Here is an 18,282-nt window from a genome sequence, read left to right as displayed (position 1 = left end):
AGGTATGGAAGGTTGGCTGAAGAAATTAATCAAAGTAGCTATCATCATATTGATCGTGATTTTTGTTTTGTTAATTATTTTGCCGTGTTTGTTGCAATGCTTGCAAAAAATGGTAAGTAAATCGATGCAATCAGTCGGGCTCATAGAAACAAAAAAAGGGGGAAATGTAGGAGATCAGTATGCCGATGACCTTGACTTAATAAACACGTCTCTGAACTAAGATAATGGGCGAGGGACCAAGAGGAAGAAGGGGAACAAGGAAAGCAGAAGAAGGAACAAAAGATTGCAAAAGAAGGAACAACAAGATAACTATAAGCCAATGAAATGCTGCGTGATAAAAGTTACAGAGCCAATCAGATGGATAGAATAAGCGCGTGCATTGCGCGTGCTTCGCGTGAACCCGTCGGGATAAGTATAAAAGGAGTGTTGTCAGGTAAATAAAGGTCTCCCCCTACCATCAGCACCGGAGTCCGTGTCTCATTCCCTTCACAGGGCCGTCCTGTGACATGGCCAGGCGCCAGGTTTAGACAATCGGCTGGTGCTTCAAAGAGCCCATCACAGCGGCGCGGCACCTTGCTGCGGGATGCCGGGGCTTGAAAAGGGAACTGGGCAAATGCCCAGGAGAAAATGCATTCGAGGTGCTGCAGACGCCCCTGCCCCGGCTCAGAAGGGCGGGAGAGGACTCGGGGTAGACTCCTGCTCGTCCTAGAGTCTTCCCTGGGCATCTGCTGCCGTTTGCCGACAGAGTCCCGGGGCGACGGGCCTTTGCTCTGATACCCCGCAGCAGTTCTCACCTTCCCAAAGCACCGGCAGGAATCGGTACCCGGCTGCTGGGGCAATTCCGCTCCAGCCTGGGAAGTGAAGAGGGAAGATGCTGGGGAGTGATCCCAGGAGAGGGGGCTCGGCAGGGCTCGTTCCTCGGGGACGGACGGGACGTCTGCCGCTTCCGGGGGTCTCGGCGCTGCCCGTCACCACAGTCCCGCTGGCAGCACCGGGGGCTCGGCCGGGCTTGGAGGCAGCCGCTGGCCGCGGGCGGGCACCTGGCAGCCGCTGGCCGCGGGGCAGCCGCTGGGCACGGGGCAGCCGCTCGGCACGGGGCAGCCGCTGGCCGCGGGCGGGCACCTGCAGCGGGGCCGGGTTCCCCTTCCCCGGGCGCGGCTCCAGGCGGGTGCTGCAGCCCCGAGGAAGGCACCGGGCTGGGCAGCGCCGCTCCGGGGCCGGGCACCGGGCTGGGCACCCGGGGCTGGTTCCCCCCGGCTTCCCGGCTGCACCGCGGCCCGGGCGCTCCCCTCCGCCGCCAGCCCGGGGCGGGACGGGGCCGGGACCGGGGCGGGGCCGGGGCGGGCCGAGACGAGCCGCAAAAGCCGCGGGGCGGCCGGAGCCCCCCGCCCCGTCCCGTCCCGGCCATGGGCTCCCCGCGCCGCCCCGCGCCGCCGCCGCCGCCGCCGCCCCCCCCGGCGCTGCCCTCTCCGCCGGCGGCCGCGCAGGGCGGGCGGCTGCGGGCGCTGCACTGGGAGCCGGTGCCCGCGGCGCGGGTGCGCGGCCGCCGGTCGGTCTGGGCTCCGCGGGCCGCCCCGCCGCCGCTGGACCTGCCGCGCCTCCGGCTGCTCTTCCGAGAACCCCGCGGGGCCGCCGCGGGGCAGCGCCCGCCGCCCGCGGTGAGACCCCTCCCGGCCGGGGTCCCCCCCCGCGGTGCCCGACCGCCCTGACCGCCCCGTGCCCCCCCAGGCCACGCTGCTGGACCCCAAGCGGAGCCTCGCCCTCGGCGTCTTCCTCAAGCAGGTCAAGCGGTGAGCGGAGCTGCCCCCGGGACACCCCCCGGGACACTGTCCCACGCCCCCAGGGAGACAGCCCCCCCGGCAACCTGCACCCGCCGGGGGACTGACAGCCCGGGTCCCGCACACGGAGGGGAGGGGGGAGATAGCCATGTCCCCCCCGGGTCCTGTCCATGGCGGGGCAGAATGAGACCTTGTCTCCGGGGGTCCCGGCGTGGGGGACATTGCGGGTACCTGCTCCCCCCCCCCCGCCCGGGGGTCCCGCCCACGGGTGGGGAACAGGGGCTCCTGCTGCCCTGTACACCCAGGCACGGACGTGGGGGGGTCCCTGCCCCCCACCATGCCTGCTTCAGGGCGTCAGGTGGGTGTCTGGCCCCCTGGGCGGGGGGGTCTGTTGGCCGCCGGCGGGGGTGTTACCCCGTCGGGGGGGACAGAGCGCTGCGCACGTGGCCGGGCCAGGGGGTCACCCGTGCCTGATGCGTCCCCCCAGGCCTGTCCGCCAGATCGTGCGGGACATCCAGGAGGGCGTCGGGGCACCCTACGGGGCAGAGAAGCTGCTGGAGCTCTCCCGGATGCTGCCTGGCGCCGCAGAGGTGAGGTCTGGGGTGGGGGGGAGCCCCGGCGGCCCCCCCCTGACGCCCCTCTCTGCCCGCAGGTGGCCCGGCTGCGCTCCTTCCCCGGCAGCCCCTGCCAGCTCGCCGACCCCGAGCTCTTCATGCTGCTGCTGACGGAGGTGCCTAGGTGGGAGCCGGGGGTCCCATGCACCGGTGGGGTCCCGTGCGCGGGGAAGTCCCGCGCCCCCACCCGCTCACCCCGCGCTTGCCCCCAGCTATGCCCAGCGCCTGGAGCTGCTGGTGCTGAAGGAGGACTTCTTCCCCCGGCTCAGCGCCCTGCGCGGCTCCATCCAGACCCTGACGGACGCCGCTGTCGGTGAGCGGCACCGTGGGGTGTGCCGGGATCGCGGGGGGGACGACACACGACCGTCCCTGCCCCCGCTCACCCCTCGGCCGTTCCCCAGAGCTGCTGGAGTGCGAGGAGCTGCACACCATCCTCCACCTCATCCTGAGTGCCGGCAACCACCTGAACTCGGTGAGCCCGTGGCGCGGGGGGCCTACCGCCCGCCCCCTGCTCCCCCCAGCGCAGTGGGGCCGTGGCGACTCCCCCGCTCTGCTCCCAGGGGGGCTACGCCGGCAGCGCTGCCGGCTTCCGCCTCGCCTCGCTGCTGAAGCTGCCCGACACCAAGGCCAACGAGCCGGGCATGGACCTGCTGCACTTCGTGGCCATGGTGAGCACCGGTGGGGCCGTGGGGCATCTGGCCTCCTCGCACTGCTGGGGGCCGGGGCCGATTTACTGGGGGGGGGGGGGGTAGGCGGAACTCGTTCTTGGCAGAGCGTTGGGTCTGTGCCTGGAGCGGGCTTTTTCCCTGATGGGTGGTCCCTGTGCACCCCCTCGCTCCTCTCCCTGGCCCTCGGGGCTGCGCCAGACGTGGCTGCGATGGGCAGGGCCTCGTCCTGGTCCCCTGCCCAGCGTCCCCATGGCAGCACCCGCCGGCCCCGTGGCCCTTCTCTGGGCAGCGGCTGGCACGCGGGTGCCTGGCTCCGTCCTGGGCCGCGGCCGCCAGCCCGCACAGGGAGCGTGGCCCGGTCGAGCCGCGCTGCCCTGGGACGCGCCGGGCTCTGCGGCAGCTCCGCTGCCCACCCGCCGCTGAAGGCCCTGGGCCAGCCCGGCCACACGCGCCTGTTCCCTGCCACTGGCGTGCCACTTGCCCGGCCATCCCCGGCTGCCTCCCACTGCCCGGGAGCCGCGGGGCGTGCGGCCGGAGTGGGGCTCGCCGGGGCGTCCCCGTGGCTGCGGGCCACCTGCATGTCCCCGGGGAGGCCCAGCTCCCTCCCCTGTCCCGTGCAAGGTCGCTGCCCGCGCCGCCCCGGCAGGGATGCGCCCGGCCTGCGTGCGGGGGAGGCTGTTTTTTTCCCCGCAGACGAGCTCCGGTGCAGTTTTTCCCGTGCTTGTCCCTGCTCTGCCCGGCGGCAGCTGCACTTCTGCCTGCGGAGAGCTGGCGCTGCCGCCTCCTCTCCCTCCTGCCCCTCGGCACTGGCTCGTCCCTCCTCGGCCAGGTCTGGACGCTCCTGTCACCGCTGCCGTAGCCCCCACCCCCCCCAAAGCCCCGTGTGCCTTCGAGGACGCTTTTGTCCTTCCTGGGCGTTCGGCTGCGGGTGTGGGTTCAAGTCACTCCCGCAGCGAGCTGGCAGCCCGTCTGCCCAGGGACGCGCGCCCTGGGCTGGCCCCCAGCCCCGCCAGGCAGCAGGGAGCCGCCTCTGCCGTTCCCCCGAGCTCCGGCTCCGCCGTGCGGGCGGCTCTGCCGGGGCCCCGGGGACGCCCCGCGGTCCGGCGGGGGCTGCTGGCTGCCCCTCTCACCTGCAGGAGGCGGCCAGGGTGGAGAAGAGCCTGCTGGACTTCCCCGCCAAGCTGCAGCACGTCGGCCCGGCCTCGCGGTAAGGGCATCCCCGTGTCCCAGGGCCGAGCGGGGACCCTGCCCCGCGGGGAGGGGGTGGGAGCGGAGGGGCAGGAGGGGTCCCGGCTGCGGGGGCGGAGCGGCGCGGAGCGGAGCGGTGGGCGACCCACGCATCTCTGCAGGATCGAGGCGGCGGAGGTGGAGGGGGAGCTGCGGCGGCTGGCGGGGCGGCTGGCGGGGGCGCGGGCGCTGGGCGCGGAGGCGCTGGGGCCGCAGCTGCGGCCGTTCCTGCGCGCGGCCGAGGAGGAGCTGCGCGGGGCGCGGGACGCGCTGGACCGGATGCACCGCGCCGCGGCCGCCGCGCTCGACTTCTTCTGCGAGGACGCGGCGCCCGGCGGGCTGCGGGAGCTGTGCGCCGTCCTGCACGGCTTCGCGGGCCGGCTCCTCGCCGCCGCGCAGGTAACCGGCCACCGCGCCCGCCCCCCCCCCCCGCCGCCGCGCCCGGGGCCGGAGCCGGCCCGGCCTGCCCGTGCCCCCGGCCGGCCCCGACCCGCCCCGCCCCTGCCCCGCAGGAGAACCGGGTGCGGGAGCAGGCGCGGCGCCGGCGGCAGCAGCTGGAGGGGGAGCGGCTGAAGCGTCGCTCCGTCGCCACGTGCTCCACGCGGGACGCGGCCCCCCGCGCCGCGGGGCTGGACAGCGCCTTCCCGCGCACGCCCCAGCCCGGCCGGCACAGCCTCCGCTCCCCGTGCCCCCGCTCCGATCCCTGCCCGGCCGCCCCGGGCTGCGGCAGCCCCCCCCCGCCCCCAGCCCTGCAGGGCCCCGCCCGGCCGCCCGGAGCCCCCCCGGCCCCGCTGCGGCGGCACGCGGCCCCGGCGCTGCCAGCCCTGCCCGAGGCGGGGGGCTGTGAGCAGCCCTCCCCGGGCGCCCCGGCCGGTGGGCGGGGGGGGCTTCCCGAGCCCGGCCTGCCCGAGCCGCCCCCCGCGGCCGCAGCCCCGGCCCCGGCCCCCGCCAGCCCCGCGTCCTCCTTCAGCCTGGCCGGCCTCTTCCAGCGGCGGGGGGCCCAGAGGGGGCCGGAGGGCCCCCCGCCGCCCCCGGCCGCCCCCCCCGAGGGCTCTGCCCTGCTCGGCTTCCTCCAGCGCCTGGCGGGTGGGAAGGGGCGCGGACCCCCCCCCAGCTGAGGGGCTGCTGGGCTGGGCTCCAGTTTTATCCTTCCCCGCATCCCTGCTCCCGTCTGGTTTGTTGTGATAATAAATGCTGAGGACCTCCCCGGCCTCCTGCTCCTGGCGCGGTGCCCACACTCTGGGCCTGTCCCCTGCCCCACGCTGCCGGTGCACGAGGCCGTAGCGGCAGCTGGCTGCCTCCGGCGGGCATGGCACAGCGCGGTGCTGGCCCCGCTGCCCGGGGGCCCCGCGGCCACAGCTCCCTGCCTGCCACCTCCATGCCGCAGCTTCGTGGCTGCGCCGCAGCACCTGGCACTGCCGCCACGGCAGCCACATGCGCTGCCCCAGGGCTGGCCCGTGGCCGTGTCCCCGCCGAGCAGGCCCTCCGCTGGCCCTGTCACTGGGCCCTTTGTTGCTGGGCTGGTGCCGGCCGTGCCAGGCGGCGCGGAGGTGGGTGGTGCAGGACGACGTCCCACGCGGGAGCTGTGCCCGGGCTGGCCACCTCCTGCCACCCCCTGCCCCGGCCCAACCACTCGGTGGGGCTGCTTGCGCCCTCCCGTCACCGTGGCCCGGCCAGCACTGGCACGGCCCCAGGACCTCGGTGTTGGTCCCTCCTGTCCTGGCAGCTGGTCCCAGGGGGCCACTGGGGGGGCCCCAATCCAGCCCGAAGCGTGACCTGGGAGGGGGAGCAGAGCTGGGGGGTGGCCGCGCCGGCCGGGGACCCCGGGAGTCTCTGGTCCAACCTCCTGCTGGAAGCAAGGGCAGCTGTGGGGTCAGACAAGGCTGCTCACAGCCTCATCCAGTAGCGTCTTGAAAACCTCCAAGGATGGAGGCTGCACCGCCTCTCTCAGCAACCTGCTCCAATACTGGACGGTCCTCACAGGGAAAAATCTTTCCCCTGTATCCAGCCTGACATTATCATTTCAGCCGATGCCTGCGGTCTCTTGTTCTCCTGTCGTGCACCACTGTGAAGAGCCTGGCTCCGTTTCCTTGATAAGCTCCCCGTCGGTGTTGGCAGCTTGCTGTTAGGTCTGCAGCCCTCTCTCCTGAAGGCTGAGCAAGCCCCGGTCCCTCAGCAGCTCCTCACAGGGCAGGTGCTCCAGCCCCTGACCGGCTCAGTGGCCCCCCCTGAACTCGCTGCAGTTTGTCAAGGTCTTTCCTGTAGTGGGGGCCCAAAACTAGATGTGGTGTCTCGATGTGATTTAGTAAGGGCTGAGTGGAGGGGAGGATAAGCCCTGCCCTTGACCTCCTGGCTGTGCCCCTGTTCACACAGGCCAGGGTGCTGCTGGGCTCTCCTTGCTGCCAGGGTGCACTGTGGCTCATGTCCTGCTCGCTGCCCACCCAGACCCCCAGGACATTTTCCCCGGAGCTGCTTCCCCAGCCTGGTGGTCCCGGCCTGTGCTGTTGGTGCTTTGCTTCCCAGAGCAGGACTTGGCATTTGTCCTTGCTGAGTTTCATGCAGTTCCTGTCGGCCCATTCCTCCCGCCTGCCAGAGGCCCTTGGGGTGCAGTCCTGCCCTCGAGCGCATCAGCTGCTTCCCCCTCCCCAGGCTGGTGTCATTTGTAACCGTGACGAGCACTGGCTCATTGCTGAAGATGTTAAGCAGGAGAGGTCCCGGGGCTGGTCCCTGTGGTGCTCCACTTGTCACCTGCCTCCAGGCAGAGCACAGCTCATGAACCACCACCCTCTGAGCCCAACCCTCCAACCTGTTTTTTACCCACCCGGTTGTCCAGCCCTCCAAACCATAACACCCTGCCTGGGATATGAGGATTGTGGGAGAAGGTGTCAAAAGCCTCCTTAGAGTCACGGCGGCCGTTGTCACCTGCGGCCATCACTCACCACCACAGCCCGCGTCACTGCGCTGCGGAGGGCAGACGGGGCAGTCGGGGGTGACTTCACCGAGGTCACCTCCCAGGGCCCAGCCCAGCCGCAGCCGTGGCTGTGGCGACGGTGCCGTGCCGGCGTGGCCCTGCCGGATGGCGATGGCGTGAGGCGGGAATGCCGCTCGGCCGGTTCCTCCGCACGGCTGGGGACAGGTCACCCCAGGGCCACCACACCCGGCCACCCACGGGCAGCGCCTGCTCGGGGACCGGGGACCCCACCGTGCACAGGTGGCCCTGCAGCATGGCTGCTCCTGCGCTTGCACGTGGGCGTGTGCACAGCCCGGGGCCCCCACGCCTGCGGCGTCCCCACCCCGCCTGCCCCCGCCCGCCTCCCAGCACCTCTTCAGTGCCTGGCACCTGGCAGCAGCGCGGGGCCCGGCCAGGCCCGGCCAGACCCGGCCGCGGGGACACCGGGAAGATCCCGCTGGACCCCTCCATCCTGCCTGCCGCCCACCCGGGGCCTGCTGCTGCGGCGGGATGGCTCCCACGGGCAGGTGAGCCGGTGCGTGCCGAGGCGTGTGCCGGGGCGCGTGGCGCACGGGCCAGGGGTGGTGGCACCCCAGGGCCCGGCACCCTCACCCCGAGGGTCCCCAGGGCACCGCGCGCCCACCCGCGTCCCCCAAGGGCAGCAGAGCAGCAGGACACGCACACGCGTGCACACGCGGTCCTGGGGCAGAGGCGCCGGGGTGCGCAGCCCGGCGAGGGAGCGCTCGGGGCCGGGGCTGGGGCCAGACACACGCGCACGGGTGGGAGTGTGCGCCCAGGCACAGCGTGCGCACCCACACCCCGAATTGGCGTCGTGAGGGGGTGCTGCCCCCCACGCCCCGCGGCCGGCTGCACCCCGCATTCAAGCCGCGAGTGGGCTCTGCCCCACCCGTGTCCGTGCCGGGGGGACACGCACGGCACACGGGCACCCCTCCCCGCTTTGGGGTCCGCCGGCCAGGAGCCCCCCCACTTGGGGGGGGGGGAGCGGGGCGGGATGCGGTTGCCGTGGCGACGGGCGGGTACCCCGGGGATGCGGGGAGGCGCGCCCGGAGCCCCCCCCCACTGCAGAGCCACAGCCCGGACCCGACCATTCGTGCGGAGGGGGGCTGTTTCCTGCTCTGCTCCCCACGACTCTCCCACGGGACCCCCCCCGCGGACCCCCCGCTCGGGGACGGCGACGCGTCGCTCCGCGACGCGTCGCCGTCCCCGAGCGGGGGGTCCGCGGGGGGGGTCACGCGCAGTCCGCGGGGGAAGAAAGCGTGTGCCCCCCCTCCCCGCTCGCCGTGGTGCGGTCCGGTCTGGCAGCTGCCTTCCCTGCCCATCCCTGGCGCAGTCCCTGCCGCGCCGAGCCGAGCCGGGCCGGGCCGAGGATGCGCGCTGCCGGCCCGCGGCGGGGGCCGGAGCGAGGAGGGGGCTGCGTGGGGGGTGAGTGGGGCGAGGAGGGGTGGGGGGCAGGCGTGGGGGTGGGGACGGGGTCGGCACGGGGGGAGGCGGGGATGCGGCTGGGGTTTGCACAGGTGGGGATGCGGACGGGGATGTCACGCGTGGGGACAGGAGCGTCGCGCGTGGGGATGGGGTGGGGAAGAGGCCCGCCGTGCGGAGGGGCTGGCAGGGGATGGGGCGGGGGGGGGATGCGGTGGGATCTGCCCCGGTGGGTCCTGTGGGGGGGGAGGGGGGCAGCGCCGACCTGTCGCGAGTGGGAGGTAGCCTGGATGGGCTGGGGGGACGGGGACGGGGGGGTGGGGGGACAAGGACAAGGGGGGTGGTGGAGACAGGGAGAGGAAGGATGGAGGACAGGGAGAAGGGGACTGGGGACAGGAGGATGGAGGGGACAGGGCTGGGGACGGGGGGGTGGTGGCCTGGGGACAAGGACACGAGGCTGGGGGACAGCGACAGGCGGGGGGGTAGGGACAAGGAGGAATTGGCGGGGCAGGGACAGGTGTGGGGGGGGGGGGGGACAGGGACAGGGACAGGCCGGGGGGACAGGGACAAGGGGGGGCGGGCCGCGGGGCCGGGCCGCGCCCGCAGCATCGCGGCAGGGACCCGCAGCCGGAGCGGCTTCCGGGCCGGGGCTGGCGCTGCCCCCGCCGCCCCGGTCCCCCCGCCGCTGCCCCGCTCCCCCCCGCCCCCCCCCCCCCCCCCCCGTTGCCCGGGGCCCCGGTCCCGGGGCGGGGGCGGTGCCGTCGGGGCGGGCGGTGCCGCACAATGGCGGCCGGGGCGGGGCCGGGCCGGGGCCTGGAGCGCGGGGCCGCCGCAGCGCCGTGAGCGGGGCCGGGGCCAGGGCCGGGGCCGGGGCCGGGGCCGGGGCCGGCGTGGGGCAGCGCGATCGTGCGGCGGCCGGGCGGGGGCAGGGCCCCGCGGGGCGGCCGCGGCCTGTGGGGCGGGCGGGGCGTCCCCCGTGGGGCGGGCGGGGGCGGGGGGGCCGTCCCGGGGGTGCGCGGCGGGCCGGGGGTGCGGGGGGAGCCGGGGGAGCGCCCGGGACACGGGGGAGGGGGGGGATCAGCGGGGTCCGCGGGGCGGGGGGGTGCGTGGGTGCCGTGGGGCCGGCGGGGGCTTTGCGCGGGGTGCAGGGCTATGGGGCGAGGGTGCTGCGCGCCCCGGCGCTGGGGTGTGGGGCAGAGCTGCGGGTGGCGGAGGCGTGTGGGGCTGGGCTGGGCCGTGGGGGAGCCCCCCTGCGCGCCCCAGAGTGTGTGGGGCCGAGGGCTGTGGGTGCCTCTGTGGGGCAGGCGGGCTCCCGCGTGCCCAGCGTGTGGGGCAGGCGTGGGGCGTGATCCTGCAGGGCTGGGGGTCGTGGGGTGCCGTGGGGCTGCCCCGGCCCCCTGACCGTCCCCGCCGGCAGGCTGAGCGCCGTGGGGCCGCGGGGACGCCGCCATGGCCAAGCGGGAGGCCAGCGCCAGCCCGGTGGTGCGGCAGATTGACAAACAGTTCCTGGTGTGCAGCATCTGCCTCGACCGCTACCGCAACCCCAAGGTGCTGCCCTGCCTGCACACCTTCTGCGAGAGGTGAGCCCTGGTCCCGCTGCGCCCCGTCTGTGCCCCGTCTGCGCCCCGTCTGCGCCCCATCTGCACCCCATCTGCGCCCCTCGACCCACTGCAACCTGCTGTGTCCCTGGCCCCGCTGTGTCCCAGCTGTGCCCCCAGCCCCGCTGCACCCCACTGCATCCCCTTTGCGCCCTCAGGCCACGCTGCATCCCCGCTGCGTCCCCAGTGCCTCCCTCCTGTGCCCCACCGTGTCCCTGGCCGCTGCTACATCCTGACTGCATCCCTGCTGCATCCCCACTGCACCCCTGGGCCTTGCTGTGTCCTCACTGTGTCCCCGTCGCATCCCTGCTCTGCCTTGCTGCATCTCTGGGCCCCACTGCATCTTGACTGGGCCCCACGGCATCCCCACCATGCCCCTGGGCCTCCCTGCATCCCCGCTGCATCCCTGCTGCATCCCCGCTGTGCCCCCAGCCCCGCTGCGTCCTGCTGTGCCTCGCTGCGTCCCACTGCATCCCCCAGCTTGCACTCCTCCGCTGCGCTCCGGGCCCCGTTGTGCCCCCACACTGCGTCCCGCTGCACCCCCCTGACAGCCCCTCACGCAGCTCCTGCAGGAGGAGAGCTGGGGTCCCCACACCCCCTGGCATTCACGCCGCACCCCTGCTGCGCTCCACTGCACCTCGCCGCATCCCCCCCACATCCCCTGCCCGTACCTCCTGCAGGAGCCGATCTGGGGCTGCTGCGCCCCACTGCACCCCAACTGCATCCCCACTGCACCCATGTGGCTCTGCACCGCATCCCCGCTGCATCCCCGCTGTGCCCCACTGCACCCCAACTGCATCCCCGCTGCACCCACGCAGCACTGCACTGCATCCCCACTGTGACCCACTGCACCCCTGCTGCACCTTGTTGCACCCCCGCTGCACCCCCGCTGCACCCCACTGCAGGTGGCACCCCCACTGCGCCCCACTGCGTCCCCCGAGCATCCCCCACACCCGCAGCGAGAGCAGAGCTGCCCTCCTCAGCCCACCCTCCCCACGCATCCCCTGACACCTGCCGTGGGGCAGCCGGAGCCCCCCTCTGCCCCCCCGGCTCCCCACAGCTGGTGGTGAGCCAGGGCCCCACGGCACCCCTGCGCCCCCCTGCCCCTCCCCAGGGAGAGACGGGCCAAGCCCCCCTGCGCCCCCAGGGGTGGGGAGCTGGGGCCCCCCCACACCCCACAGATGCCCACCTGTGTGGGGGCCGGGACCCCGCTGCCCTGCGCCCCCCGCTTCTCCGTGAGGGCTGTGCAGCCTGTCCCTGCGCCCCTCGAGCCCCCCACCCTGCTCGCCCCCATGGGCTGCAGCAGCCGGAGCTGATCCGGGGCTGGTGCCCACAGGCATGGGGTGCGTGGGGGTGCGTGGGGGGGCTGGGGGCACGGTGGGGGCTGGGCTGGGGCTGGGGGCTGCGGCCGCGGTCATCATCGGTGGGCTCTGTACTGATGTCTGCTCTCTCTGTGCCCCCCCAGAGACCCCTCCCCCCCCCCACTGCCCCCTCCCCCCAGAGCCTCCCTCGCCCCCAGATCTGCCCCAGCCCTTTCCCCAGCCCAGCCCCACCTGGTCTCTCCTCTCCTGTCCGTCTGTCTGCCCACGCCTCCAGGCTCTGGCAGCAGCTCCCCTCCTGTCCATCTGTCCTGCCGTCTGTCTGCCCCTCTGGCCCCCGCCCTCGCACCTGCACCCCGGCGTGCTGCAGTGTAGCCCTCCTGTCCATCTGGGCGTCCCGCTGTCTGTCTGTCCTGCCAGTCCTATTCCTCTGCTCCTGCCCTACGCACCCTGATGCGCTGCTCTCCTGTCTGTCTGTCCCGCTGTCTGCCTGCCCCTCCAGCCCTGTCCCTCTGCTCCTGTCCGGCACACCCCGGCCCCCCGTCCGTCCGTCCGTCCCTCTGTCCCCGTCCCTTCCCGCCGCCCTGCTGCGCGCGGGTCCTGACCCTCTGGTTGTCCCCGTTCGCCCCAGGTGTCTCCAGAACTATATCCCGCCCCAGAGCCTGACCCTCTCCTGCCCCGTCTGCCGCCAGACCTCCATCCTGCCCGAGCGCGGCGTCGCTGCCCTGCAGAACAACTTCTTCATCACCAACCTGATGGAGGTGCTGCAGCGGGACCCCGAGAGCTGCGGCCCCCACCCCGGCCGCGGCCTGGACCCCGTCAGCGCTGTCACCGGCCAGCCCCTCTCCTGCCCTAACCACGAGGGCAAGGTGGGTTGCCCCGGCGGGTGGGGGGCTGCGGGGGTCCAGGGAGGCTGCAGGGGCTGGGGAGGGTCCGGGGGGTGCTGCAGGGGTCTGGGGAGGCTGCAGGGATCTGGGGGGGCTGCAAGGGCTGGGCGGGTCCAGGGGGGGCTGCAGGGGCTGGGGAGGGTCCAGGGGGGCTGGGGAGGGGCTGCAGGGGGCTGGGGGGGCCGTCACAGGCAGCCCTGAGCGCCCGTGCGCAGGTGATGGAGTTTTACTGCGAGCCGTGTGAGACAGCCATGTGCCGCGAGTGCACGGAGGGCGAGCACCGGGAGCACGTCACCGTGCCGCTGCGCGACGTGGTGGAGCAGCACAAGGCGGCCCTGCAGCAGCAGCTGGACGCCGTCAGGAGCAGGTATGGGGATGGGGGGGCCGGGGGGGCCGGGGGGCCGGGGCTCTGCTGGGTGTCTCCTCCAGCGGTGCCTGCCCCGTGCCCAGCGCCAGCTCCTCCGCAGGCTCCCGCAGCTGGCGGCGGCCATCGGGCTGGTGTCGGAGATCAGCCAGCAGCTGGTGGAGCGCAAGAACGAGGCGGTGTCGGAGATCGGCAGCACCTTCGAGGAGCTGGAGGCAGCGCTGCGGCAGCGCAAGGGGCTGCTGGTGCGGGACCTGGAGGCCACCTGCGGGGCCAAGCAGAAGGTAACGGCCCCGCACCGCCGTGCCGCCATGCGCCCGCACCGCTGTTCTCCGCGCCGCCGTGCCCCCGCGCTGCCGTGCCCCTACGCCACCACGCCCCGCGCCGCTGTGCCACCGTGCCCCGTACTGCCGTGCCCTGTGCCGCCGTGCCCCCACGCTGCCGTGCCCCCCGCGCTGCCACGGTCCTGCACCACCGTGCTCCCACTCCGGCTTCCCTCCCCTGTGCCTGCCCGGCTCTTCCTGAAAAGGGTGAACAGCCCTGGCCGCGCAGACGGCGCCAGCCAGCCCTGCCGGCGCGGGCAGCCAGGCTCCAGGCGCCGTGCCGTGGGGGCCGGCCGGAGCCGTGGCTGGGGTCCGGGTGCCGGCGGGGGTCCTGGCCCGGCGGTGAGGGTGACCTGCCCCGTCCCGGCAGGTGCTGCAGGCGCAGCTGGACGCCCTGCGCCAGGGCCAGGAGAGCATCCTCAGCAGCTGCGCCTTCACCGAGCAGGCGCTGCACCACGGCACCGCCACCGAGGTGCTGCTGGTGAAGAAGCAGATGAGCGAGCGGCTGAGCGAGCTGGCCAGCCAGGAGTTCCCTGAGCACCCCCACGAGAACGCCCAGCTTGACTACGTGGTGGAGACCGAGGGCGTCCGCAAGTCCATCCTCAACCTAGGCGTGCTGATCACCACCAGCGCCACGGCCCACAAGACGGTGGCCACGGGCGAGGGGCTGCGGCACGCTGTGGTGGGGCAGCCCTCCTCGCTCAGCGTCACCACCAAGGACAAGGACGGGGAGCTGGTGCGCAGCGGCAGCGCCAGCCTGCGCTTCCAGGTGACGGCGCCGGATGGCGGCGCGGCTGAGGCGGAGGTGCAGGACAACAAGAATGGCACCTACGAGCTGCTCTACACCCCCCGCGCCGAGGGCGACTTCCTCCTCTCCATCCTGCTCTACGGGCAGCCCATCCGTGGCAGCCCCTTCCGCGTCCGCGCCGTCAAGGCATCTGACGTGCCCCCCTCTCCCGACGACGTCAAGCGCCGTGTCAAGTCGCCCAGCAGCGGGCACATTCGGCAGAAGGCCGTCCGGCGCCCATCCAGCATGTACAGCAGCGGCAAGAAGAAGGAGAACCCCATCGAGGACGAGCTCATCTTCCGCGTGGGTGAGCGGCGGGCGTGGGGCGGCGGGGGCTCCCTGGGGCTCCCCAGGACAGACAGGCTCCCCCTGACCCCCCTCTCCGCTGCAGGAAGCCGTGGCCGGGAGAAGGGGGAGTTCACCAACCTCCAGGGCATCTCCACCTCCAGCAGTGGCCGCATCGTGGTGGCCGACAGCAATAACCAGTGCGTGCAGGTAGGACGGCAGTCCCATCCCCAGCCCCGGCCCGCCCCCCCCGGCCCGGCTGACCCCCCCACTGCCTCCCCCAGGTGTTTTCCAACGAGGGGCAGTTCCGGCTGCGGTTCGGGGTGCGGGGCCGCTCCCCCGGCCAGCTCCAGCGCCCGACCGGCGTCACCGTGGACATGAACGGGGACATCATCATCGCGGACTACGACAACCGCTGGGTCAGCATCTTCTCCCCCGAGGGCAAGTTCAAGGTGAGGGGGCAGCAGCCAGGCGGGGGGGCCGCGGCTCTGCACCCGGCCCTGACCGTCCCTCCCCGGCCGCAGACCAAGATCGGGGCTGGGCGGCTGATGGGCCCCAAGGGCGTCGCTGTGGACCGCAACGGCCACATCATCGTGGTGGACAACAAGGCCTGCTGCGTCTTCATCTTCCAGTCCAACGGCAAGCTCGTCACCAAGTTTGGGAGCCGCGGCACGGCCGAGCGGCAGTTTGCAGGTACACTCGATGGTAATACACCGACTGGCAAGTCCCCTCTTCCTTACTGCATGCCTTTGGCTTCCCACTGCGCCGGGGCCGGGCCGGGACGGTGAGTACCGCACGCCTCGCTGACGGCAGCTGGCGCCCAGCCGGCACCGCCTGGGGCTGCCCTGGGGCTGGGGCTGGGGCTCCAGGGCTCCGGGTTGGGGTCCTGGGCTCTGGTTCTACTTCTGGGCTCGGGTTTTGGTTCTGGTTCTAGTGCTGGGTTCTAGGCTGGGACTCTGGGCTCTGGCTGTAGGTTTGAGTTCTGGGCTTGGGTTCTAGGTTCTGGGTTCTAGGCTGGGACTCTGGGCTCTGGCTGTAGGTTTGGGTTCTGGGCTTGTGTTCTAGGTTCTGGGTTCTGGTTCTGGCGCTGGGTTCTAGGCTGGGACTCTGGGCTCTGGCTGTAGGTTTGGGTTCTGGGCTTGGGTTCTAGGTTCTGGGTTCTGGTTCTGGCTGTGGGCTCTGTCCCCGTGGGTCAGGGCTCTGGGGTCTCCATCCGTCCTCAGCGCTGGTCCCACCATGGGACCGGGTGCCCCCTCCAGCCGTGGGGGGCCGGGCACCGCCTGCGCTAACCCCCTTGTGCTGGCCTCACCGGCTGCTCGCATGGCACTAACCACACTAACTGGGCACCGGGGCCGGGCCGCCCCCTCCCTGGTGCAGGGCTGAGGGGTGTCCCCCTGTCCCCACGGCTCTGGTGCTGTGCCAGCCTGGGCCCCCTGTCCCCGTCCGGGGCTGAGCCCCCCGTCCCCATCCGGGGCTGAGCCCCCTCCCCTCCCCAGGGCCCCACTTCGTGGCGGTCAACAACAAGAACGAGATCGTGGTGACTGACTTCCACAACCACTCGGTGAAGGTGAGTGCCGCTGCGGCAAGCGGTGGGTGGCCACAGCGTCCCCGGCGCTGTCCGTCCCCACGCCCCCCCGCGCTCCCTGGGGCTGCCCGCGCTGGCGCCGGTGCCGCGTGCCGGGGCAGCCCACCGTGACCCGCTGTCCCCAGGTGTACAACGCAGACGGCGAGTTCCTCTTCAAGTTCGGGTCTCATGGGGAGGGGAACGGGCAGTTCAATGCCCCCACGGGCGTGGCTGTCGACGCCAACGGCAACATCATCGTGGCTGACTGGGGCAACAGCCGCATCCAGGTACCGCCACCGGCTCCGCAGCCCCACGCTGCCCTTGCGAGGGCCAGTCCTGCGGCCCCGGGGGCCCCTCTGCCCCCCATGCCCCCCAGCCCCGGGGGTGCCGGGCCAGCACCATCCGTCCCCAGCCCATTCCTGTCCCTGTCCCCGTTCCGTCCCCATCTCCATCCTGCTGCAGGCGGGGTCCTGCAGGCCGGGGACCGGGGCTTGCGGCCTGAGTGCTGAACCGCACACAGGGCAGGGGGGGCTCGGCAGGGCGGGGACGACGTCCCAGCACCCCGGGGGCCATCGGGGCAGGGGGGTCCCCGGGGCGGCGGGGTGCCTGGGCAGCAGCGGCAGCAGGGACACTGGGGACAGCGTGCCTCTGCCCGTCCCCGCAGGTCTTCGACAGCTCGGGCTCCTTCCTCTCCTACATCAACACGGCTGCCGACCCCCTGTATGGGCCGCAGGGCCTGGCCCTCACCTCTGACGGACACGTGGTGGTGGCCGACTCCGGCAACCATTGCTTCAAGGCCTATCGCTACCTGCAGTAGCCGCCACGGGGATGGGGACGGGAACGGGGATGCTGCCAGTGCCGCGCCAGGATGGTGCCCGCGGGCCCCCCGGGAGAGCGCCCGCAGTGGGGTGCCCTGAGCGACGGCTGCCCCACAGCCGTCACTGCCCCACAGCCATTGCAGCCCCACAGCCATCGCTGCCCCCCGAGCGCCGCCCCAGCCTTCACGTGCACTTTATCCCAGGGGCGGCCGGGCCCGGAGCGGGGGCGAGGACGGGTCTGGCTGGGGCGGGGGCTGCCTGGGGGGCTGTGGCCATGCCCTTCCTCCTGCCCCGTGGCAGGGCCGGCAGCCCCACTGCCCCTGCTCCCAGGGATCCCGAAGGCACATGGGGGCGTGTGGGGCGGGGGAGCCCCCGGGCAGGGCTGGGGGCCGCGCGTGCTGCTCGGGGCTGTGGGGCGGCTGTGGGGCGGCCGGTCCCGGAGCCCCGTGCCCCACAGGGGCTGCCTCCTGCCGGCCCCACTCCCCCGGGCACTGCGGCCCTGCTCCCCCGGCTCGAGCCCCGGCCATGGCGCGACCGCGCGTGCCTGCCTGCCCCACGGCGGGGCTGTGTGGGGCTGCTGCCGCACGCTGACAAACTGTATGTACAAAATAAAGTATTCTGGAAGTACCCTGCCCCCGGCACTGCCAGCCTCGCGGGGGGGGCCGGGCAGTGGGGCCTGTGGGAGCAGGGGCAGCTCCCACCCCGTGGATCCACGTCACGGCCGTGGCACCGCCTTCACGGGGGGTGACCCTGGGGCAAAGCCTCACTGGGTGGGGTGGTGGGAGCCCCTGTCCCGGGGGCTGGGTGTGGTAGGCAGGGTCCCAGCACAGACAGCAGGGGAGGTGGGGGTTGAGCCGGGCTGGGTGCTGCTGATGCGCTCCTGGAGACCCCCAGGCACACCACAGAGCAGTGGGACCCCCATGCCATGGTGGGATCCCCAGGCCACGGCAGGAGCCCCAGGCCATGGCAGGACCCCCATGCCGTGGTGGGACCCCCATGCCATGGTGGGACCCCCAGGCCATGGCAGGACCCCCATGCCTTGGTGGGACCCCCATGCCGTGGTGGGACCCCCAGGCCATGGCAGGAGCCCCAGGCCACAGCAGGACCCCCAGGCCATGGCAGGACCCCCGGGCCATGGCAGATGCAGGCAGCGCCAGGCAGAGCGGGGACAGGCGCAGCGCCCGCAGCTCCCCGGCACCGCTGGGCGCCTGCCCGGGGCAGCCTCCTGCTGGCACTGACCTGTGGTGCAGGGACAGGGTCGGACTGGTCCGTACTGGGAGCAGGGCCTGGGTCAGGCCGGTCCGTACTGGCCCCGGGAGCGGTGGGGCCTGCGCTCACCCCAGGACGTGCACCCCACGGGGGCTGCCCCCTCCCCCCCCCGGGAGGTTTGCCCCCACGCAGGGGCTGCCCCCCCGGCCTATGGGGCACGTAACTGCTGGATGAGGACCCCACGTATGTCTGTGCCCCCCCCGCCCCCCCGGGGACGTGCACCCCATGTGGGGCAGCACCCTGCCCCCCCCAGCTGGTGTTGCCGGCTGCCCCAGGCTCGGAGCCAGGCTGGCTGCCCGTCCCTGCCCGTCCCGTCCCGTCCCTCCCCGCCCCTGCCCGTCCCGTCCCGTCCCTCCCCTCCCCTGCCCGTCCCGTCCCTGCCCGCCCCTGC

General features: G+C 73.2%; 1 protein-coding gene across 6 annotated transcripts; it reads left to right on the top strand.

Moving 5' to 3' along the window:
* The first annotated feature begins 8,583 nt into the window (after positions 1-8,583).
* TRIM3 (tripartite motif containing 3) lies at positions 8,584-17,246 on the top strand. 6 transcript variants are annotated; one of them, XM_075491448.1, is made up of 12 exons: positions 8,584-8,680; positions 10,095-10,257; positions 12,226-12,463; positions 12,697-12,848; positions 12,949-13,129; positions 13,539-14,262; positions 14,347-14,450; positions 14,525-14,692; positions 14,765-14,945; positions 15,737-15,807; positions 15,951-16,091; positions 16,469-17,246. In XM_075491448.1, the coding sequence occupies exons 2-12, from the start codon at positions 10,127-10,129 to the stop codon at positions 16,619-16,621; spliced, it is 2,244 nt and encodes a 747-aa protein (XP_075347563.1). In that variant the 5' UTR covers positions 8,584-8,680; positions 10,095-10,126; the 3' UTR covers positions 16,622-17,246. The 6 variants fall into 6 exon arrangements, with proteins under 6 accessions (XP_075347563.1, XP_075347567.1, XP_075347566.1 ...); XM_075491452.1 differs by lacking the exon at positions 8,584-8,680 and adding an exon at positions 9,379-9,516 and having other exon boundaries at positions 13,614-14,262; XM_075491451.1 differs by lacking the exon at positions 8,584-8,680 and adding an exon at positions 9,380-9,516 and having other exon boundaries at positions 14,765-14,933.
* Positions 17,247-18,282: the final 1,036 nt, after the last annotated feature.

This window comes from Mycteria americana, chromosome 1 (genome assembly GCF_035582795.1).
Source record: "Mycteria americana isolate JAX WOST 10 ecotype Jacksonville Zoo and Gardens chromosome 1, USCA_MyAme_1.0, whole genome shotgun sequence".
NCBI lineage: Eukaryota > Metazoa > Chordata > Aves > Ciconiiformes > Ciconiidae > Mycteria > Mycteria americana.
This window is presented reverse-complemented; position numbering and strand designations above follow the sequence as displayed.

Coding starts and splice junctions, on each gene's coding strand:
- TRIM3 (XM_075491448.1), top strand. CDS start 10,127: ATGGCCAAGCGGGAGGCCAGCGCCAGCCCGGTGGTGCGGCAGATTGAC. Junction 12,464..12,696: donor GCCCTAACCACGAGGGCAAG/GTGGGTTGCCCC, acceptor GCCCGTGCGCAG/GTGATGGAGTTTTACTGCGA. Junction 12,849..12,948: donor CTGGACGCCGTCAGGAGCAG/GTATGGGGATGG, acceptor GCTCCTCCGCAG/GCTCCCGCAGCTGGCGGCGG.